Genomic DNA, 25,230 nt, shown 5'->3' with positions numbered 1-25,230 from the left:
AAAGTTGGAGCACATATATAATAATTGATATATTAAGGGCAATTATGCCTGGAGGGAGCCCATCCCTCCTTATAGGTAAAGGGACGCAGTGGACACCCAACAACAACACAATGGCAGCGAAGGTATCCAGTGTGTCCCTTTCACCATTTCACCAACAGTGCAAACAAATGGCAACCACCCCAATCTATAACTGGCCTTTGCAGCGTGTCTTAAAAATTAATTATCAGGCCCATATTTTGTTAGCATCATTAGTTATTAGCAATATTTGTTGCTTTCAGTAATAATTCTGCTAATAATTATAATATAGGATATTCAAAGATAACATTACTGATGATTTCCCTAAAACTGTGTGCCTAGTTAAATCCTAAAAGGGTTCTACTTTCCTTTATTAAATAATGGAAGATGATATCATTATTGCCTTTCTCACAAGTGATGTATTTGGCATTGTGAGTCATCCTTTACCCAGTGTTATAGTGACAGTTATTAAAGTTAAATGAGTGGTCAGTTGGAATAGATAAGAATTGGTTGGAGCTTTTAAGTGGAAATATTTGTGCCATTGCTGAATGTGAATTTTCATAAAATAAGCCAGGTGCCTTAAAAGTGACAGAATAATCTATGTCAAGAATCTTATAACCCCTCCAGCTGCTGTTCAATACCAGAGTTCAGAGATCAATGGCAGCCAAAAATCTAATTCTATTTATGAATGGAAGGGGTGATGTTTTAAAGCCTGTGTATCACTTAGATGCATATAAATTGGATTTGCAATAATGTGAAAGCACTTGGTTATATAACAGGCAGTTAAGAAGTAGTAATTCACACTATGAAAGACAAGCTTACAATAAAGTGAAGGTAATAGATCTTTCAGGTTCCCATTGAGAGGACCATTCCTGATCTCTTGGCTTGGTGATCTGTAATAGAGAACCCTGAACTGGCAACTATACTCATCTTCTACAAGATGTGCATGCACAACATTGTTGTCCACACATATTCCATTACTTCTTTTATCTATTGAAATTTGATGAATTAAAATTGCTTGGCTTAGAGGTGCAATTCACTATATACAGCTGCCTGCTCCAAATATTTTTAGGAGGTGTTGAACACACTGCTGTATAGACTGCTAATACATTTGAGAACAGAATAGAGAGAACAAAAGACACTTGTTTCTAGGTTTTGGGCATTTCAAGTAAACCCCATCCAACAATATGATGGGCGACTAAGGATAATTTCTTTCGATCAGTCAGTGGGCTAATTGTAATGAAAGGATTCCCCATTCCACACAAGTGAGGTGGATGGAGAAATCCTCTCTGCTATTCCATTGTAGTTTGACAGCAGAACTGTCAGACTACAGTAATCAGCACTGCAGCCAATTGGCAAAAGATTTCCAACTTGGCAAAAAGATTTCCAACATTGCTGTTTGACTGCTGAACCGGTTTAATTCTGATCCATCAATGGTCAGCTGAAGGGGGTCATCTGGGAGACCAAAAGGGGCAAACTTGTTAGCATCTTCGATGATAGTAATCTTTGCACATCAGAGAGACCTGGGTCTTAGGTTCCCTAAAAGATGTATACAGGCATGTTCAAGGAAATATCTTGTCCTCGGTTCATTTAAGTATCTGAATCTGACTTGATATCAGTCACTTGCAATCCCTGACCCTTGGTTCACATTAGTGCAGGCCATGCGACCTGCGTTTGTGCAGGCACAGCAGCCCATTCATTTGAATGGGCTGCTGTGCCCGTGTTTCATGCAAGGAAAAGGTGCATGCACCTTTTATAAAACGCATCTGCATGAAACCACGTGGTCTTTTTGACCATGCTGTTTCCATGTAGTTCCCTCACCTACAATTGTACTGCAGGAAGAGATGGATGGGGGTGCCATTCTCGCAAGAGAAATGCGATGTAGCTACAGGTGGTTGCAGGTGCGGGAATCACATAGATTCCTAAACCTGCAAGCAGCCCGCAGCATGTGGGCTAGTGTGAACCTAGCCTTATGCAATAGCACCCACATTGGAAGAAGGGGCAGGCCTAGGTACAGATGCAGGTGTGCTGCATCCAAATGTGCTTACCAGGAATATAGGGATAGGAGGAGAGAGCAGAGTGCGCAGAGGGATGATCTCATCGGTCTGCTTCTGCTGTTTAACTGTCAAACAAGTACACATGGCATGGACACCACTTACCTATCATATCGGTCTATCTACATTCCTAAGAATTTTCCATCCAGACCCATCAGAATTTATTTGATGAAGCTAACCGAATTTGATCAAATTGATCTATGACACAGTGGGGTTGATTTACTCAAATTGGAGAGGCAAAATCTGGTGCAGCTCTGCATAAAAACCAATCAGTTTCCAGGTGTTATTGTCAAAGCTTAATTGAATCAGCTGAAGTTAGAAACTGATTGGCTACCATGCAGAGCTGCACCAGATTCTGAGTGCACCAGTATAAGTAAGTGCCCGGTCACACCAGTGTGATTTCAGTTGTGATTTGCAAATTGAAATTGCATCGAATGAAAATCAGTGTCTTAACATGTGCGATTTGTTGCAGTGCGATTTCTAAAAGAATTTCTTGCATTACCTTTTCTGCAATTTTACATTTATAGAATATACAGTAATATAAATTGCACTGCAAATTGCAAGAAATCATTGAAAATCTTCACAAGTAGCAATAAAGTCTTCAGAAATCAAACCTGAAATCACGCTGAAATTGCACACAAATTGTGCAATCTTAAATCGCAGCAGTGTGGCTGGTAACTTAATCTCCCTCAGTATATTTCTTTTTGATAATTCACAGGTTCTACCTATTGTCTCATTCTGTGAAGAATTGTTTAATCAGATTATTACATGTATGTTCACCATAAGATGCAATATTTAACAGATCACTGATAAATGAATGCCTTTGGTCAAAAGATGACTGAACCTATCTGTTGTATTCAAGGTCCATGGTAGACTAAGGTGATTCACAGCTCTTTTACAAAGTTAATTATCAAGTTAGTGTTTTTACAAAGACTTAATTTTTAGATCTTCAGATCCATTTAGATTGTAAGCTCTAATGAGCAGTGCCCTCTGAGTCCAGAATTGAATTGTATTGTAACTGTACTGTTTGATCTCACTCTGTAAAGTGCTGTGCAAACTGTTGGAGCTATATAAATCCTATATAATTATAATAATTAAAAAAAGATCTCCCTCTTGCAGCATAAACCTGCTAATAAAAGGCATACAAGGGGACTCGCACATTCATTGCCCTGCTTGGCAGCCATTGGGATGTTTGATCCTCTATATATATATATTGTAACAGTGCAGGGTAAAAATAGGTAGAAGTGGTCAGGTAATGGGCACAGGGTCTGCACATGTACAGAGAGCAGAACTGCAGAGAGTAGATTTTGAGTGGAGAAAACTACTGTTTGCAGATTTCACTGGATTTTGATATTTCTGGATGGGGCTCTGTAGTTTGGAGATTGGGAGGGAAGTAATCTCCAATCCAGTGTCCAGATTTTGTAGTCAACCAGCAGGGTGTGGGCCCAGGTGCCCACAATCCTTATAATTAGAGATGAGCGAATCGAACTTGGCAAAGTGGAATTCGTTTCGAATATTAGGAAAAATTTGATTCGCACCAAATCCGAATATTAGCAAACTTCGGATGCGCGAATCGAATTTTTCCCGATCGGCCAATTTTCATCCCTTCTACAGCCGGCAAAAAGTGTCCCTGCAGAGAGCTCCGCTATTTCTGACAGTTCTCTGACAGTTCCTTCACATTTACAGCGGTTGAAACATTGTATCTATTTGTTTCCATTTAGGATACAGATGTTTTTATTCGGAAACAAATAGATACAATGTTTCAACCGCTGTAAATGTGAAGGAACTGTCAGAGAACTGTCAGAAATAGCGGAGCTCTCTGCAGATACACTTTTTGCTGTACTGGAATTCTTCTTCTTTTCATTCTTCTTCTTCTTTTCATTCTTCTTCTTCTTCTTCTTTTCATTCTTCTTCTTCTTTTCATTCTTCTTCTTCTTCTTTTCATTCTTCTTCTTCTTTTCATTCTTCTTTTCATTCTTCTTCTTCTTCTTTTCATTCTTCTTCTTTTCATTCTTCTTCTTCTTCTTTTCATTCTTCTTTTCATTCTTCTTCTTCTTCTTTTCATTCTTCTTCTTTTCATTCTTCTTTTCATTCTTCTTCTTCTTCTTTTCATTCTTCTTTTCATTCTTCTTCTTCTTCTTTTCATTCTTCTTCTTCTTCTTTTCATTCTTCTTTTCATTCTTCTTCTTCTTCTTTTCATTCTTCTTTTCATTCTTCTTCTGCTTCTTTTCATTCTTCTTCTTTTCATTCTTCTTCTTCTTCTTTTCATTCTTCTTTTCATTCTTCTCATTCTTCTTTTCATTCTTCTTCTCATTCTTCTTTTCATTCTTCTTCTTCTTCTTCTTTTCATTCTTCTTCTTCTTTTCATTCTTCTTTTCATTCTTCTTCTTCTTCTTTTCATTCTTCTTCTTCTTCTTTTCATTCTTCTTTTCATTCTTCTTCTTCTTCTTTTCATTCTTCTTCTTCTTTTCATTCTTCTTTTCATTCTTCTTCTTCTTTTCATTCTTCTTCTTCTTCTTTTCATTCTTCTTTTCATTCTTCTTTTCATTCTTCTTCTCATTCTTCTTTTCATTCTTCTTCTTCTTCTTTTCATTCTTCTTCTTCTTCTTCTTTTCATTCTTCTTCTTCTTCTTTTCATTCTTCTTTTCATTCTTCTTCTTCTTTTTTTCATTCTTCTTCTCATTCTTCTTTTCATTCTTCTTCTTCTTCTTTTCATTCTTCTTCTTCTTTTCATTCTTCTTCTTCTTCTTCTTCTTCTTCTTCGTCGTGCCCCGTGACTGCCCAAATGAGTGAAGTGAACCTTTTTGAGCCCGAGTGCCCAAAACTGCAACACAAAACCAACTTTTTTATTTCAATGTGCCAACACTGCAATTAACCACTTGCCTACCGGGCACTTCTACCCCCTTCCTGCCCAGACCAATTTTCAGCTTTCAGTGCTGTTGCACTTGACAATGACAATTGTGCGGTCATGCAACACTCATTTTTTCACACAAATAGAGCTTTTTTTGGTGGTATGTAATCACCACTGGGTGTTTTATTTTTTGCACTATAAATGAAAAAAGAGCAAAAAATTAAAAACATAAAAGGTTTTCTTTGCTTCTATTATAAAATTTTGCAAACAGGTAATATTTCTTCTTTGATGTACATTGGTGAGGCTGCACTAATAGGCAGCACTGATGGGCATTGATGAGGCGGCACAGATAGGTAGCACTGATGAGGCGGCACTGGTGGGCATTGATGAGGAGGCACTGATGATGCACTGATATGCAGCAATGATGGGCACTGATAAGTGGCACTGACTGATAGCACCAACTAGAGGCACTGACAGATGGCACTGATCGGCGGCACTGCTGGGCATCATTGATGGGTGGCACTGATGGGCAGCACTGATGGGCGACACTGCTGGGCACTGACAGGTGGCACTGCTGGGCAGTACTGACAGGCGACACTGCTGGGCACTGATGGGTGACACTTCTGGGCACTGATGGATGACACTGCAAGCAGTTAATCTCACCTCTGGCAGTTTCGGTGTGGCTTCCAACCCAGCAGCTCATCCCATCCACGCTGAACACATCACCCCTGGCCCCGGAGCAGTGTGGGAGCCTCTTCCTCTCTTCCACGCCCATCCCCGGCTACATCACCCCTGGTGCCAGATCCGCATAGGAGCCGTTTGCTCTCGTCCACACCCACCCTGGCACCAGAGACATGTGGGAGATGTAGTTTGATGGGGGTCCAGTGTGGACGAGATCTGGATGGCCGGTCAGTGTGCGTGGTCCGTGTGCGCTCATCTTCCTCTTCTTCCTGGCGTGCCCACTAAGATGGCTCTGCGTGCCAGCTCTGGCACGCATGCCATAGGTTCGCCATCACTGTCCTAGATGGTGTGGGGTGTTCCTTCTAAAAACTGTCATCAAAAGAAAGCATATAAAAGAAAAAAAAAACAATAGACTATCAGCAATTGGACACAGACTGCAGAAGTGAAAACACCAGAGAAGTTTAATATTACAAGATCGCTGCTATCTAATGAACACCCTTTAATAATTATACCTGGCCAGGCAATAACAGGCAGAAATGGTGGATTTTAAATTATCTGTGTTTATTTGTTGAAAGGAAAAGTGACCTTAAGAGCAAGCAAACAAAAAATTAGCTCATCAAGGCCACTTTTAACAACTCAAAAGTTACAAAACCTCTAGAGCTGAAATGTATGGTTTTACTAGCTGTTTAAAAAAAAATCAAAGAATATAGTCAGATTTTATTATTAATATTATTATTATTATTTACTGTTTGTGCTGATATTCTTCAATATCAATATATATCAATTTGTAAAAAAAAGAATGTAAAGCTGGCCATATACTAGTGGATTTTCAAATGAACATTCATACAAACATTTGTACAAAAATTCTCATTACACTGGATGACTTGATGAATGTTGATCAAAAGTACTTCAAAATTGTATTTGCTTTTAACATTCAATTTTGGAGTGAATGGACTTTCCTAAACAAAATTTGTTAATTCGGGAAAATGTTTCCATCCTGCAAAAAAGCAGGATGGAAAATTTTTCTCGAATTAACAAAATTTGAACTTTCACCGAGGTTGAAAATGAATGCCAATTTGACCCCACTAATGATTAGAAAATTGAATGAACCTTCCTAAAAAGAAAAAATTGGAACAAATTCTACTAGTGTATAGAGAGTTTAAACTATCCTGCTTACTGAAAATACCAAGAGATCTTTTGTTCTACAGTGGGCAGGAGAGAATTGGGCTGGGAATAGGGGGCAATTGCCTCCCCTCCCCCCCAGGGCCAGTGCTAGTAAGATATGGTAGATAACCTTCAGATATTATCAAAAACTGATCAGGCACAGTTATTGACACTTGCTGATCACTACCTACCTGCACCCTCTTCAGACCTGTGGTCTTATAGCACCAACTTGCATTGTAGCTCTGAGATGTCATGTGACCAAAAACTGCGAGCTGCAAAGTGAGCTGATATTGGAAGATGTGCTTATAAATCACTCCTTTAAAAAAAATTCCTTCCACCATGCCAAACAATCAGTGCAGTACCATTACTCATTTTTCATGGTAAACATTCTTTATCCCACACAAATCTTTTTATACCAGGAAAGTGCTGTATATATAAATACTGTACATGTATACGTAGGTGTATGCATATCTGTAGTGTTGGTGCTTATTGGGAAGGGGGAGTGGAAATGCCTTCCACCATGTCCATCAATCAGTGCAGCACCATTACTCATGTTGTATGATACCCTTTCTTTGTCCCACGCAGTCCTTTTCCTACCAGCTAGTTGGTTGTGGTGGCCCCAAAAGCCAAAGGATCCCAACCCTCACCAGACAATGGGCGTCATAACATTATATTTTTTTGTAGGCCATGCATACTTCATTTGAACATTACACTTAGTCCTGCTCAGTCCTTTCATGTTATTATTATTTTTATTATACAGGATTTATATAGCATCAACAGCTTGAGCAGCTCTTTACAATCAAAAGGGAGAAAGTGCAGTTAGAATACAATAGAATACAAGAGGTTTCCAAAGTTTTCCAAATTTCTCATGAAGAAATCATCAAAGGAAGGGTGATGACAGCAGATGGTTCATCAGTTATAAAAATAGAGATCAATATCATTTTACAGCATGCATCAAAAACAGATGAATATTTGATGTTTTATTATAAGAAATGAAGCCAGGTAGTTTTAGAGCCTTCAGAGCCTCCAGTCCCTATGGTAAGAGATTGGCTGTCCTATCACTCTTTCGTGTATAATGATCATTTTCCAAGTACTGTAGTAGTGTTGTCTAGATTGAGTATTATGCAGTCAGACAAAGGAGCCTTAAGGGAATGTTTTTTTTCTCAGCATACTTGGCCCGTTGTACCATTGGCCTCATAAAAGTCACAGGAGCTGATGTTCCTATAGTTACCTCCTTGTTTTCCTTGAATAAATGACTCATCATTTATACAGAACAAGTCTTCATAGCTCATTTTAAAGTTTGCACAGAATGTTTTCTTATAACGTGCTATTAAAAATAAATTATTGTATCCTTAGCAATGTTGCAAATAGTCTTCTGTATAATATATTATGTTTTCAAAACAAATGTACTAATTATTTTAGTGTTATCACTGATCTATATTAACTGAGAGGGGCCACATTTTAATTCCATGACAATAATATGCAAGGCTAAAGATGTGTTTCATTGCCTTAGAAGTAATACTGTATGTAGCTGAGGGTCTGAGAACAGTAACTTCCATGAAAATGTTCACTGACATATTAATATTATGAGAATGGATAATATCCATAATATCCACTATGGGACATACAGTGGTTAAGTGGTTAGCCTTCCGCCTGGCAGCACCAACGTTGTTGGTTTCGAATTGCAATCACAGCACTACCTGCACGGAGTTTGCATGTTCTCCTTGTGCCTGCATGGGTTTCCTCCTGCACTTCAAAAGACATCCTGCTAGGTTAATTGACTCCTGTCTAAATTGGCCCTAGTATATGTATGAATGAATGTGAGTTATAGACCTTAGGGCAGGGACTGATGTGAATGTACAATATACAGTATATGTAAAGCTCTGTGTAAATTGATGCCAGTATGTACTGTAAGTACCATAAATAAAAGAACCCAAGGAGAAATTTCTGTGCTCTATTGTACTGATTTAAGCCAGCCATAGATGGTTTGAATCTTGGCTGGTTCAGCAGGGACCGCCCAAGATTTGACCCATATATGGGCAGGCTGATTGTACCCAAGTTGATCCATTGATTGACTTGGTTACAACCAACATGTCGGATTTTTATATGTAGTTATTGCTAGTGGCTATAGCTGTTAACAATAATCACTGTGTTCACCCAGAGGGGATGGCTCCCATCCCCTCCACCCCCCCATTCCCATCACACCAACGGGAGAACACAATGGCTCTGCAGAAGGGATTCTCCCATCTACACTGTGTTGATGAGGGAATTGAGCGATTTTCTTTTCTGCTATGGTTGCAGAAAAGAAAATCACATCATCTATGGTTTGACTTACTCGCCAGCATGTTTGTTCAATAAAGCACTGCAGGGGGCAATGCACAATATGCAAAACATAAATACCTCTAGCAGCCAATTGTACACCATTACACCATACAGTGGTCAGATTCCACCAAAAAGGGGAAGCTCCACTCTTCGTCTCCCCCACTTTGTTGCCACATTTGGCACCTTTTGCGGGGAGAGAGGGTACTTGGTTTTGACAGGTACCTGCTCCCACGTCTGCCTCAGTTGGCTGCAGAAAGTGAAGTCCGCATGAACTCCGAACTCCAAGCTTGCATAATTGTACCAGGTCAGAGACTATAAAGCATGAAGTCAGAGGGTCAACATGACAAATAGAGAACTTGAAGCAGAAGCAGATTGGTATCAGCAATGGAAACCCTTATAGTAGACCTGGGCAAATTGCGGCCCCTGTGCTTCATTTGGCCCTTAGTGCATCCACTGTCAGATTGCCTCTGTGAACCTGTCACTGTCCTCAGAGAGGCATGCTGATAGATGTCCATGTGATGAGCTGTAAGTACTGTAAGGAGAGAGCCTGAGGAGCTGATCGGTACAGCAGGGAGGCTCTGTTCTGGTTGGGGAGCATTGCCTAGGAGATGCCCTAATGCTCTCCCTCCATTCTGCTACCCAGCCAAGTTCTCCTTGGGTTAGTGCCTGCTCACTACAAACCCTGGGAGCCATGCGCCTGATCTTCACTCCAGGTCAGGATCTCAAGAAATCCCCTCTGTACTGATCTCAGGCTCTCTCCTTCCAGTCAGTGATTTTCAAAGGACATTTGACAGGCAGTGAGGAGATGTTACAGTATATCACCTCCTCACTGCCTGATTTAACCCTATAATGCCGCAGTTGTGTGCATTGCACACAAGTACAGTACAGTCATATTGAAGTCAATAGGTGTGAAAATAAAAATACCTTATAATTCTGTGAAGTTACCAATAAATAGATTTTCTCAAAAAAGTATGAATTGATTTGCATCTTGCTAATCTCTGTACACACTGATATGTTACAAATGATCACAGATTTATTTCTTACAAAATTATGATTGCTACTTACAGATTAGATTTACTGCATAATAAATACTGAGGATGCCACCAAACACCTGGAGGCAAATGTATAATTAGTCTTCCAGTAACTCGCTCAGCTACATTAGGGACAATCTACAGACCAATATCAGAACTTAATTGGCAACAGTTTGTGCTATTTGGTAACTAATTAGTGTAATGCTCATTTTACTGCCTTGCAGCTGGATACCAGGTCTTGAGAATGGAGTTATAAAGCCAAAAAGCAAACCTTTGTATATTTAAAGGTATATTAAACTTTTGTGTGATAATATGGAATGAATCTCAATTTGTTTTGTCATTTTAGGGGGCCACATTAATCCTGCGGTTTCATTTGCCATGTGTTTAACTGGAAGACTAGATTGGGTCAAGCTCCCTTTTTATGTGAGCGCACAGGTTTTGGGTGCCATCACTGGATCTGCTTTAGTTTTTGGAGTTTATTATGGTAGGTATATTCTGTGTATGAAGCCTTGTAAACATTATTGTATATACTTTTTGGGACCAAAATGTTACTGTTGTCACCGGAACAGGAAGGGAAGGGAAATCTTCTTGCACATTCTCCCATTGATTTTTTTGCTACTTACTCTTTTGCATCTTTGGCTTCCCCTGCTGACCCTTTGTCCTCCTCTGTGTCCTTATGCCTGTGTGCAGTTCTTCCTCTACCTTGACTATTTATGTCCTTAGGTGTTTGCTTAGTCTACAAAAAACAGATAGCATGTGATAAATTTGTGGCAGTGCCATCCCTGTCCTTTAGACTAGTACACATGATCAGAAAATCATACAAAAAATACTGCTTTCAAAGCGATTGTACAATAATCTGATCGTTAGTACACAGCTTTCGTCTGAAATTATTTGAAGGGACAAGCATGAAAATTTTTCTCGTACCATACCAGATCGTATGATTTTCTTTTAATGAGTATAGTTTTCATCCAAAAATACAATACAAATACAATATGATACATTACATCACTTTTGAATTTTATTCTGTCGTACAAGAATTTTCATAACCTCTTCACTTTTGATATGAGACTAGCATGCAAAAAAAATGGATGATCATTCGTCCGATATCCTCATCATGTGTACAGGGCCTTAGGGATTTTAAAATATGTCGTCATACAATGGGCTCCATTCATGAATCAGTATCTACCACTTTAAGATCCGTGGTAAAATACTTTTCAGCTTTTTTAAAAAACATTTTTGTAATTCATGAAAAAAACACTTCTAAAATACTGCATGCGGTATTTCAACAAATTTATGGTAATTATATCATGAAACTATTCGGTATTTTATCTCATGGCACTATATCCTGTGGCAGGAGCACAGTGGAGAGGGATTAGAACACCTGCCAGTTTTTATTTCTGACTGTGCCCCTATTAGGGAGATTTATTCTCTCTGTTTTTACTGTTTCTCCTTATCACTGAAAATGAAAGGAAAGGAAATTCCCACATTTTGTGTTGACATCAAACACTAATAGCGTAGAAATCTCCCAATGGGAAACAGATGGTCTAAAAACTGACGGGGTCTAACTCTCCTTAAGGGCCCCTTCACACCAAACACAGCGGAATGAAGTAGGATGTATTTTGGACAGAACTCCAACTGTATAGACAGTCCAAAATCAGGCTGTCCTATGGGCATGGTTCATACCATTGCAGCGCAGCGCAGCGCAGCGCAGAAAAGTACAGCATGCTGCATTTTTTTCCGCTACGCAAACGAGCAAAAATGCATGCAAATGCACTGCAACGTATCACAGTACACATAGAAGCCCAAGGGAAAAAAAATGAAGTGACCTCATAGGACAAATGCATTTAGAAAAACGTGCATAAACTACATGTAAACATGTGTCAACTGCATGTACAATCCGTGACAACTGCATGTAAAACTTGTATCAAATGCATGCATAGGTACAAGGAAAAAACACAGTTATTTGCAGTTTCTGGTGTGAATGGGCCCTTACTCTATCCAAAATGAAAAGAAAGTTTTGTCTTCAGTTACACTTTAGGGTCAGTTCACACCACAAAAAACGCACTCTGGATGCATTCCCAAATGCATTTTTGTTTACAGTTCACACTCTGATGTTCTTGAAAGTGTCACTCTGGTATCTGCCAAACCTTCAAATTGATGACACTCCTCTCCTAACAGTCAAGTGACACACTTTTGTAAGAATACTTGTTTATTCCTATTCTGTCTTGTAAAATTTTTTGCTAAAGATATTTTCGAAAAAGTAATGTATTCCCACTACATATGACACGTGTTCTAACAAGGGATTAGACCATTGTGATATGCATGAACATTTATGTTTGGAATGATTGGGAGGTTTATTCAGCAAATTAGGAATATTCTGGTATATGCACAAAAAAGAAAATTTGGCGAAATGGCATGAGAAAATAAATATATTCCACTACCTGTTACGGGGGGGGGGGATTGATTTACTAAACGCACATAGACTGAACACTTTGCAAGTCCAGTTGCTTCAGATTTAGTACATGAGGGGGAGCTCTGCTGACTTCTATCATCCAATCATTTCAAGCAAAAATGCTGTTTTTTAATTTTCAGTGCAAGTGGTTGTGTGTTCTTTAAAATGTGAATTTTCATCATGTTCACTAAACTAGGGGAAAATGCCCTTGCCAGGTGAAAATGAGCTTAGTAAATGAGTTTTACCTCATTTACTAAGCTCTGGACCAACTGCACTTGCAAAGTGCACAGTTTATTCTCCTTTAGTTAATCAACCCCAATGTTTCTGTGTTTTTATCCATATTTAGGCTTCTATGCATTACTGTTGAGAGACTACTCCTCCAAAAAAGTAGAGACTACTCCAAATTGGCTATTATGTTTTTACATTCCTTCAATATCAATAAAAATTTACCACATTTATTTATTTTCTTCTGTGAATTGACTTTAATGTATACAGTATACAGTATTTACTGAGTGTTTTTGGATTTTAAGGTAAATACTGCACAAAGGGATAGCGAATTGACATTTTTAGTATCACATGCGATATTTGGGAAAAATGTGTCAGATCACCTTAATACCGCATTTGATCTTCTTTACTGAATGGGGCCCAGTGTGTCATTAAATGCAGTTCTGGTTAGTTTATGAAATGCTGTAACGACAAACACTATAACAATGAAGTAAATGTATACTGTGTGTAGGTGGGTATATATGTGTATGTACACTCACCTGCCACTTTATTAGGTACATCATGCTAGTACTGGCTTGGACCCCTTTTCGTTTGAATTCTTCATGGCATAGATTCTACAAGATGTTGGAAACATTCCTCAGAGATTTTGGCCCATATTGACATGATAGCATGCATTTTTCATTTCGAATCTCCTCTGCTCTCTGACATTAACAAAGAATTTTTTTCCACTCATCTGCTGCTCACTGGATATTTTCTCTTTTTGGGACCATTCTCTGCAAACCCTAGAGATGGTTGTGTATGAAAGTTCCAGTAGATCAGCAGTTTTTTTAAATACTCACCAGCCCATCCTGGCACCAACAACCATGCCACGTTCAAAGTCACTTAAATCCATTTTGTTTCCCATTCTGATGCTTAGTTTGAACTTCAGCAAGTCATCTTCACCACGTCTAGATACCTAAATGCATTGAGTTACTGCCATGTGATTGGCTGATTAGAAATTTGTGTTCCCAAGCAATTAAACAGATGTACCTAATAAAGTGGCCAGTGAGTGCATATCTGTAGTGCTGGTGCATGTTGAGAATCAAGCCTATTAAATGATTTTATATGAACAACAAACAAAAAATCATTAAAGATCTGGGGGATGAAAAAAACTAATAGATATGGTCCTGCTTTTATTTTTGCAGATGCATTAATCAAGTACACTGGTGGAGTGTTTACAGTAGATGGTCCAAATGCCACAGCTCATATTTTTGCAACCTATCCTGCTCCATATCTGTCAACATTAAATGGACTTGCAGATCAAGTAAGACCTTTATAAAAATGTGGTATGTGTGAAAGTGCCCATAGATATTGCCTTCCAATTTTCCAAGCCTTGATGTGAATTATAATGCTTGTGTTTTGGAGAACATCCAAAAGTCAAAACCATTGTATTCTCAGAAAAAGTCAACTGGTCAGGCTAGATTTTCTAATATTATGGTTCCCCTGAGGCAAAGTTTGGGAATTCCACAGATTATGCTGATATGATACTAGTGAGTGTGCCTATGTGCCTGACATTCACAGGCTACCAAACTATTTATATTTACCTGCTGTCTGACATATGAGGCTATCTTAAGGAGTTCTCTGTAAGTAGACTCTGGGGGTTATTTATCAAAACAAGAAAGTGCAAAATCTGGTGTAACTCTGCATAGAAACCAATCAACTACCAGGTTTTATTGCCAAAGCATAACTGAAAAAGTTGAAGTGAGAAGCTGACTGGCTACCATGCACAGCTGCACCAGTTTTAGTAAATCTCCCCCTCCGTGTTATCAGTGGACCGCATAGCACACTTGTGCAAGGAACTACTCTTTGATGGCTTTCACGATATATACCCTTTTAAAGAGCTAAAGTATATGTGAAAAGAATACATCAAAAGGAAACTGCAAAAAAAGATATGTTATTGTCTACTATAGTCAAATTGTAACATTCAAAAAATAAACATCTTGCTCCAGTTGGAAGCCTCTGTCAATCAACACAGCAGGGCGGGACAGGAGGCACGGTGGGAAAACTGACTATGGGAGATACAGGCATGCAATGTTTGGGCACTGTGTCCTGTATCTCTGTTTGGGAAGAAGGGATGTGCCAGTACAGATATCCTTCCATGCTTGGTGTGGTCCAAGTAAAACAGGCAAAGGGGAAAGGATCACAAGCTATTAAAGAGGAAATAAGGCTCTAAATAAGGAATAGGATATATTTACTCACAACAACATAGTTAAAAACACAATTTTTGGAGGAACATTCACTTTAAGCATCCTTATTAGTATGGTCCCACAGCCAGAAGTGGTAACTAAGTCCTTATCAGCATATTGCTATTTACAGACCATTTTACCCATTATAAAACTTTCGGATTCCAAAATTTACCTTAGTATCCATTTGAAGACCAAGCATTTTCTGGGACCTTTTGTTTACAAGTTTAAATACATATTTTTTGCTAGAAAGTTACTTAATTTACCCCCAAACATTATATATTTTTTAGCAAAGACCCTACAGAATGAAATGGCGATTATTGCAATTGTTTATGTCACATGGTATTTACGCAGCGGTTTTTCAAATGCAATATTTTTGGTAAAAAATATACTTTCATGAATGAAAAAAAAACAAAACACAAAATATACCCCCATTTGTTTGTACAATATGTAAGAGGATGTTATGGCAAGTAAATAGATATCTAACGTCTCGCTTTGAAATTGCGCATGCTTGTGAAATGGCAACAAAGTACGGGACTTAAAAATCTCCATATGCAACGATTTCAAATTTTTTACAGGTTACCTGTTTAGAGTCACAGAAGAGGTCTAGCACTAGAATTATTGCTCTCGCTTTAACGTTCACGGCGATACCTCACGTGTGCTGCGAACACCGTTTACATATGCGTGCACGATATACGTATGCGTTCACTTCTGGTATGGGGGCGCTTTAAAGTTATTTTTTTCTTTTTTTTCTTTTATTTTAGAATAAAATTTAAAAAAAAAGTTAAATAAAAATGTTATCAGTTAATATAGAGAAAACCTAAAGAAACCCTGTCATCAGAAAATTAATTTCAACAAAAATCCTCCCATTCAATTGTACTGTATATACATTTAACATATTTTATGCATGTTTTCTTTACCTGTAACATCTCCCTGGGTGTTGCCATCTTAGATGTAATGTCAGAAGCCCCAGCAGACTCAGAGCTGTCACTCAAGTGACACGCTATAGTATTGACTTTTGCTTCTCCCCTACCAGCTAAATAAAAGATTATGTAGGGAGGTGAGGGGCAGAGTAGCTGGGCCAGCACAGAAAGTAATTAGACACTTCCAGAAGAGGCAAGGGTTATGACATGCAAGGAGGGAAAGGGCTGTGCTAGGATAATGACTCACTGGAGTCACATTTTCCAGCAAATTGAAATTCACATAGCAAATGAATTACGTTGTAAGCGCTGTGTAAACTGTTGGTGCTATATAAATCCTGTATAACAATAATAATAATAATAATAGAAAATTGATTATCTAAAAGGAATATACTGCAAGTGAACATTCAAATGTTTGATTTTTTCTGTTCTATTACTTACATTTTTTAATTTGATCACAGTGTATCTTTAAAGTGGTTCTAAAGACTGAAGGTTTTTTATCTTGATGCATTCTCTGCATTATGGTAAAATATCTTCTTTGTCCAGCTCCCCCTATACTTACCAGAGCTTCGATCTCAATCCAGCACTGTGCACAAGGGCATTGGCTCTTTCAGCTCTTTCCCTCCTCACAGGCTTAGAGATAGCAGCAGGAGCCATTGGATCCCGCTGTCATCAATCACTGCCAGTGAGGAGTGAGTGGGAGGTGGGGATGGCTGAGCTGCGCTCTGTGTGTCTATGGACACGCAGAGCCAGCTTGAGAGTGAGTCCATACAAGTGCCCCCATACCAAGAGAATTGCTATGGTGGACACTTGGCAGGGGGGAGGATCCAAGACCGGTGACAGGGGACCCCAAAAGAAGAGGGTCGGGAAACCATTGCACAGAGCAGATAAGTGTAACATGTTTATTATTTTAAAAAATATGGCTTTACAATCACTTCAATAAATTTTCTTCTTAGATACAAAAGGCATGCAGATCTGAGTGAAGCGACAGCCCTAGTTCAGCTTAGCTGATGAATGATGTGACCTCTGGGACTTTGGGCACCTATCATTACGTTTTTGTTTATTTTTTAACTGAAGTTGGAAAGCATGCTAACTGAAATATTTTATTATGTATTTTTGTACAGATACTGTCTACTGCTCTTCTGCTCATAGTGGTATTTGCCATATTTGACAAGAAAAACCTTGCAGCCCCTAAGGGACTGGAGCCAGTTGCAGTTGGTCTTCTCATTCTGCTTCTAGGACTATCTCTAGGAATGAATTGCGGAGGTGCGATGAACCCAGCTAGAGACTTAGGACCACGCATCTTCACAGCGGCGGCTGGCTGGGGTTATGAGGTTTTCACGTAAGTAATCTGAGAGGACTGAACCATGTTTCCAATAGATGTGTGTATGCTTACCTAGGATATCACAGATAACATAATTGTTGCAAATAAATATATACACTTTTTGATGATAATTTAGTGACAATTGGAATGATTTGTTATCAGTACTAAGCTATAGGATTCAGAAGCAAAGTATAGAAAATAAATTTTTTAATTATAGGCTGTATTTCTGCATTACCAAGTTGATATACTGTAGGTGAAACATCTCACCCCCCCCCCCCCAAAAAAAAAAAAAAGATGTTACATGCATGTGATCCATCCACACAAAGGAATGGCCAAAAAAACTGGTATGACATTTAAGAAAAATTCCTTTTTCAAAGCTGAACAGTGTTTTACTAATCTACTAAGGATGTCTGAATGCATGGGAACTTGTACTGGAAAGGTGAACGAACCCTTTAAAGATTCACTGTGGTAAATTTGTCATCCAGATTATTGTTTTATGTCACCAGCTAATGTATTTTAGAATACCTACTAATGGCAAATGACGGGATAGCTGCTGCACAGCAGAAAGAAGTTAACATCTTAGAATACTCTCTGCCAATGAGTGACCTCCATAGTGATCATGTAGCCAGTACACATTTGGTTTTTATTGTCACAGTTGAGTACTGTCCTTGGTACTTTTTTATTCAAATTTTCAAGACAAGTTTTTGGGGTGTACCCCCTTCTTCAAGGTCAGTACTGCTTGGATGATGAAGAAGGGGGTATACCCGAAAACTTGTTCTGAAAACGTGGATGTTAGTGCAAATTAAAAAAGTTCTTGTTGCAAGGGCAATGCTATGGCTACAATCACCTCAAGCTTTTATTGTTTTAATTTTTTTTTTTTTGTTTCTACCACTAGGGATGCTTAGGATGGCTGAGGATTACAATTGCACTAAAACAGAGCAGCCATTTGTTCTGTAATGCTGCCATGGAGACCTAGCATAGACTGGAATGTCCATCATTTTTTACCCCAATGGCTATATTTAAAGTAGACCAAGTGACGTAATTTGCAAGCAATGAGGCTCTGCAAGACATAAATAGATGGGACTAGCTTTAAAGGAATGGGTGTCTATTAGCCATTTTCTAGCAGTGCGTGTTAGTGGTAAAGACTTGTCTATTAGGAAAAGTGTAGGAGAAGACCATGAGAAATGAGAAGCAAAAGCACAAACTGTGAAAGTTGCAGGAGACCTTGCCATAATACCTTGATATGGATATCTTTGGAGCATTTCAGGCTAGGTTCCCACTAATGCAGTGCGAATTGATGCAATTTCACAGCACGATTTGTGTTTTGAAAGGTGTGAATTTAATGCGATTTCTGAGGGGACTGGGTATAGCTGGAGATAAAATTCACATCACACCCGCACTGCACAGGAACCTTTTTTTAACCAGATCAAAACCGCACCACATAGATGTGAACGGCCTTCATAGAAAGCAATGTATTTTAAAATGACATGCAACTTTATGGGGTTGATTTACTAAAGGTAAATAGACTGTGTACTTTCTGAAGTGCAGTTGCATTCTGCAAGAACAGTTGCTCCAGAGGTTAGTAAATGAGCAGAAGCTCTGCTGACTTCCATCATCCAATCATTTGCAAGCAAAAATTCTGTTTTTTTTTTATTTTCCTTGCATGTGATTGGGTATTCTTTGCAAAGTGAAGCTTTACCTTATTTACTAAGCTTTGGAGCAACTGCACGTACAGAGTGCAACTGCAATTTGCAAAGTACACAGTCTATTTTGTATTCTATTTAGTAAATCAACCCTTTTGCCTTTTGGATCGCATCACATCTATCCGCATCAGATTTGCATCACTGTGAACAAGGACTCAAGGAACAGAACACACACCTGAGTGACCTTGGCTCTTCTCAGAAGCCTATTACTGGTGGCTGAATTTTGATAATGCAGACAGAACACAAGTGCCATTTATCTTAGGGCTCATTCACATTATTTGAGCTGCATCGATCTGCATAGGTCAGTGCAAGGACACAAAGAAAACAATTGTTAGCACTAATATTTTGAATTTTATTTATTGGGTGATTAGAATCCAGTGGAAAGAATGACAGAAAGGGGTGGTAAACACTGAGGAGGATGAGTTTGGCAGCATTCATATAAGGTACAAGGTGGATAGGCCAACAAAGAGGGAGTTGCAATAGTCAATGGAGAGACATGATAAGGGAGTGGATAAGTATCTTGGAGGGGTCATTGGTTAAGAAAGAACATATTTTGCAAATGTAATAGAGGTGACAGTGGCAAGATTTGAGGAGTGATTAGACATGGCGCTGAAAGGAGAGATCAGCGTTCAGGATTATGCCTAATACCCTGGCATGTAGGGAGGGACTGATAGGTGCTCAATTGATCTCCATAGAAAAGTCAAAGGAGGGGACACGAGGGAAGAAATAATATAAGCTCAGTTTTAGAAATACTGAGTATTAGAGAGTGGCTTAACATCCATACTGATATATCAATTAGTAACTTAATGATGCACAAACAGAATTAAGGGGTGAGATGAGGAGCAGAGAAATAGATTTGGGTGTTGCAAGTAAAGAGATAGTATTGGAAGCCATAGGAGGCAAGGGGAAGTCAAATGGTTTAAAATAAGTCATGTATAGCACAGTTTTTGTTTAGTTGGAGAATTCCACTTTTTATGATAGTTATAGTTTCTATAATGAACAGATACACGTATGCAGCATATGCACCAGTAGCGTCTATATATGTATTATAGCTTCTATAATGAACAGATACATATTGTGGCAGAGCTTCCCAAAGGAACCCTGGGAAAGTCCTGTTTGGGGTTTATAGATCTCCCAGGTTCATTACCTATATCTTTAAAGATCTCTGATATGAGGTCCAATGCAGGGTTTACCTCTCTCTCTCCATGGGCAATTAAATCCCCCTGGAACCTGTAGCCAGAGATCTCGGCCTGGGGATCAGACAAGTCCTATTTGGAGAGCTGAATGGTTGGTGCAAGCTAACTAGCTGTGTGTGTTGGGGCTGACAAGCGGCAGGCTTGATCAGTCTAGTAGTTAGGACCTGCATTACTGTGTAGTGAGAATCGGGACACGGCTAGGTTTTTGTTGTTTGATATTTTCCTGCCCTGTTTATTTTGGTTAAACACTGTACAACACTTTGTATATAATCTTTTGTAAATAGCACTAATAAACATATTCACTGCCACTAATCTCACTGGATTTGGTATCTGTGCCTGAAAGACTGCTTACCCCAGGAAGCATATGTCCCGGCTGCCTATCCCCAGCTCACAACATATACAGTATATGCACTAGTATCAGTCTTGGCAAATAACATTATGTAGTCTTCTTAGCTTGCAGTCTTTTCTTTATACAGGGCCATGCTAATATTGTCTGGTACTCTTCCCTAAAGTTTAGATATGGCATTCAATGCTTGGATGAGATGGAAAGGTGGGGATGCATTGTCACCATTATCTTGTCCAATCATAGAATAATAATAGAATATTTTACATTCATGAAAAAATGCAAACCCCCTGTATTCACTGAGCAGCAGGGAGCCACTTAACATGGGACCCAGAAGGTTGTGAAGGTCAATGTAGTAGGGGGACCTTTTACAGGGATTTGCAGCTTCTACGGGGATTGACCAGGTATGATACATAAATAACTATATTGGTCCAAGCTGGACCAATGTTCCTATACAAAAAAGGGCATACCTAGGCTTCAGCTTTAATAATGACCATTCTAAATTATTTTTTCTTTTAATGCAGAGCTGGCAATAACTTTTGGTGGATTCCTGTGGTTGGACCAATGGCTGGTGGAGCACTTGGAGCCTACATATACATTCTCTGCATTGAAGCTCATCACCACAATGGACAAAATAGCATGAATAATGAAGTTGACCCTGATCACTTTGAAAAGCATGAACTTGCCAATATGGCATAATCGATTTCAAGTATTGTTTGAACAAAGCTCAGGGAATGGTGGGATTACAAAAAGCACAAGCCATCATTGACTCAATTCCCACCAAATACAGTTTCTTTATGATGTTTGTAAGTTTGCGTGGGTTCCTCCTGGTGCATCACTTTCCTGCCACAATTCCAAAACATACTGGCGTGGGAAATGTCTTCCACCCAGATTGGTTAGGCTTTGTGTGTACACTTGTGTGACTCTAGTAGGAACAATAGATTGTAAGCTCCCGGTGGGTCCGAGACTGATGTGAATGGTTTAATGTTATCGTTAAAGGACTGCATAAAAAAAGAATATGTTAGAGCTATATCAATTAGTTAAGTATATAACTAGCCTATTTCCTCTCATTTGAAAATAGGCATACTGTGACTGATATGTGATATACCTAATTACTTGCATTAAAACTTGAAACAGAAAAGCTAAATATTTTTAAGGCAATCATTAGTATTTTATTCCTAACCTTCAATCTCCCATATAAAAGTATTAGGGGATAATCATAATGCCCTTAATTGCTCAGACATAAATCCTCCCTGTTAATGAAGCACTAATGGACCATAGACTGGGTCACAAAGGTATATGCAGGTAATTAGTCTTGTCATGCATTAATGTGTAATAACTCTGATTAATCATCAATACCATTAAAATTCACTGTGTGTTAAAATGATTTTACTGTCAGAAGCCAATATCTTCCCTGCAGTAGGATGCTGTCTGCCATTTAGAAGAAGATGTATGATGCACTGCCATCAATTCTTCTGCTAGAGAGGTCAATTTGTGAAGCTATAAACATTCAGTGTTTCAGGGTTACTGGACGTCACGAGGCTGCGGAACGGCTCTGCATTGATGCAACCTATCTTTTGTTATGTCTAGCTCTTAGTTTGTTAACTTTGCCTTTAATAAAGCTGTTGCTTTCAGCTAACAATGTATGAATACAGACCTAGGAAGTCAAACATCCTAATATACACCTGGATAGGATACAGTACCTTGTTTGTTACTGGTACCAGTCAGTCAGCCTAAAAATGCATACAGGGAACACAGCCTTCCTGCTCAGTCTAAGCAGTTAATTCAGTTCTGTAATCATTAATATGACATTGAATGTGATTTTTAAATTAAAACAGTGTATGTACCTGAATCAGCCTCTTGCAATCCATGTTCAGCATGGCTAGAGTGTGAGAGGAAGAAGCAGCAAAAGGAGCCAATCAGTTTATATGCTGCAAGGAGCATGCTGAAAGGAGGAAAAAGCAGAGGGACAGAACGTTGAGTTCACCACTGCATTCCTCCTGCTTTCACTGTCCAGTCAGAGGCTGATCAGGTCCAGGATAATCTGGGCTCAGACGAAGTTGGTTAAATGATGTTGGCCATCAGACTTGTGGTGGAAAACAAGTACTACAGGGGTGAGCTCTGGATTGAAAGAAAGTGTTGCTACAGAAACTGTTTTATTATTTTATCATTTTATAGACTATTATCTTACATCTCATTATTTTTGGCTGAAGTTGTGCTTTAAGTTAATTTTTGGCAGCGAGAGATACAGTGAGGATAAAGCAGCATTACAGAGACAGTTGTTTACACAAAATTCCAATTTAAGTAATAAAGTTTATAATGTGAAACTTGAGACATTTGTTTTTTTCATTTTTTAGTTGTATCCGCTCAGGTTTTGTTTTTTGTTTTTTTTTGTTTTTTTGCTGTGTCTCTCTAACCTTTTGACTTCTTGGCCATTGTCACTGGGTCAGAAATTGAATGGGAATCAAAAATATTCCAGTTTATACTGACACAGGTCTAGAGGTGAAATCTCCCAATGGGAACACCTCTTCCAGTGGCAACTGTCAAGCTTTAGATTTCCCCTCACCATGGCACAGTGCACAAATAAGGCCAAATGCCATGCCATCAGTAGAAGATATACACAGTTGCCTATTATTCTATTTACTCACAGATAGGAGCTTAGTGAGAATGAGCAGGTGGCCTGAACTCATTCACACCACTGGCTAAGATGGCAAGAGTCTGGGTTCTGGAAGATCACAGCTAAGGATCCTTATGGATTCCTTTACCAGCTTACCTAATGCTACTAATCTGATGTCTGTAATCTGACTAGCAAACATCATTAAATGCAGGGAAACCTCTGAAATGACCTTAGCCAATGGATCAAACTTATGTCATGCTATAGGCTTGTAGAGCTTGTTCACACATGACTTTTTTTCATGCTCACAAATCTGCACTTGCATAGGTGTAATCATATAACTCTGATCTGACAACAAGGCTGCATATATTTCCTATAGCTTTATTCATTAAGAACTCTTGTAGCAGCAAAGAATCATTGTTGTGGGAAGCTGTATTTCTTTACCATTTGGTTTACATGTATCATCATATTTAGGCATCAATCACTTTACCTTTTCAGTATCTGAAAAGCACTGTAAGTAACCATACTCTTTAGAGCAGTGCTTCCCATCCAGTGTCCAGTAGGACTTTAGGGGTTCCTACTTAGGTTGCCAGGAGGTCCTTGAGCAATGACACCCCATTTGGTTTACATGTATCATCACATTTAGGCATCAATCACTTTACCTTTTCAGTATCTGAAAAGCACTGTAAGTAACCGTACTCTTTAGAGCAGTGTTTCCCATCCAGTGTCCAGTAGGACTTTAGGGGTTCCTACTTAGGTTGCCAGGGGGTTTTTGAGCAATGACACCCAATTACACTGACCACTAATGTAAGTTGGCATTTTTTCTACTAACCACCAATGTAAAGGGTCACTTCTATACTGACCACTAATGTTAGAGGACACTACAATTTGTATTGTCAGCCTTTCTTATCTGTAGTTATCATTTATTTCATGAATACTACTGAAAATAATTTTGTAGGGGCTTGGTAACAAAATTACCTGCCCTGGGTGTCAAGAATGTCACATTACTTATTCTTCTATTTAAAACTTTGTTCAACCTTTTAATCACACTAATGAACCATGCGCTGGAGATATTATAATCCTTTTTTAGCAGGGGTACCTGAAAATCATTTCAAGGGGTCCTCAGGGGTAAAAAGGTTGATCAAGATGCTTTAGAGACTGACAGGGCCAATGCTGCATGCCATGATAAAGGAAATATCTGGTTTTATTCCATTCAAAGTGATCATTTTTTAAGCTAAATGGTGATTAAATTACTAACTGTATCAGATGCTGCTCCTTGACATTTAAAAGTTGTATTTTCCTGCAGAACCAGCTGGTCCTCTGAGCACTGGCCCTGATATTCCCTTGCAAGGTTCCTATGGAGCCACTCTTGAATGTGTAGTAGTAAGGTGTGTGTGTCTACATCAACACACGGGTACAGCATGGCATGCCACTCCCATGCTCCTCACTTCTCCAAGCTGGTAGATGGACAGCTGCTATAGATTGCACTTTCAATAGGAAGTTCAAAAAAGCCGGGCTTAGAAAGTTGGAGCCAGCTATTTGGAAACATGACGTCTGTAGGTGCTGGGGCAAAAAATTAAAGAAATATTTCTCTGGACAATGTATATTTATTGGATCTGGATTAACTGTTGAAAAATGTTTGAAAGTTTAATTCTAAGTTCTTAAATTACTGTACTTGAACATAAAATAATATCTATGAATAAAACTATTCTTTATTGCTGTTTACTGAAAAGTAGAAAAAGCAATCAAATATACTAATGAATAGCTAAACAACAGCCGTAAATGTGTTATACAGCATTTCTAAAATTAATATAAATGTTCTTTGTTTATGCTGTAAAATGCTGATTGCAAGTAAATATAAAAATGAGAAATCATAATAAATGCAAGTGTGTTTATTTGTTTACAAGAAACCAAGCCTTTGGACTGAAAACAAGCATAAAAAAATATTTAAACATAAATTATGTATTTTCTAACTGTATAGTAAATCTCTAACCAACGTTTTACAAAATGCCTGTAATATTGTTATGTACAGTTGGAATAGAAAAGAATCAGCCCCCTTTAAAATAATCACATTTAGTTGCTTTGCAGCCTGAAATGAAGACAGACACAGTTT

General features: G+C 38.6%; 1 protein-coding gene across 1 annotated transcript in view; it reads left to right on the top strand.

Moving 5' to 3' along the window:
* Nucleotides 1-24,998, top strand: part of AQP9 (aquaporin 9) — a 48,429-nt gene extending 23,431 nt beyond the window's left edge. Inside the window, exons 3-6 of the mRNA XM_089667720.1 lie at nucleotides 10,465-10,602; nucleotides 13,980-14,098; nucleotides 17,062-17,279; nucleotides 21,028-24,998. Of these exons, the coding sequence (XP_089523846.1) occupies nucleotides 10,465-10,602; nucleotides 13,980-14,098; nucleotides 17,062-17,279; nucleotides 21,028-21,202 (650 nt within the window). The 3' untranslated portion in view covers nucleotides 21,203-24,998. The remainder of the gene's footprint in view (nucleotides 1-10,464; nucleotides 10,603-13,979; nucleotides 14,099-17,061; nucleotides 17,280-21,027) is intronic.
* Nucleotides 24,999-25,230: the final 232 nt, after the last annotated feature.

This window comes from Staurois parvus, unplaced genomic scaffold (genome assembly GCF_062004578.1).
Source record: "Staurois parvus isolate SC_StPar_1 unplaced genomic scaffold, SC_StPar_1.0 ptg000054l, whole genome shotgun sequence".
Classification (NCBI taxonomy): Eukaryota; Metazoa; Chordata; class Amphibia; order Anura; family Ranidae; genus Staurois; species Staurois parvus.
This window is presented reverse-complemented; position numbering and strand designations above follow the sequence as displayed.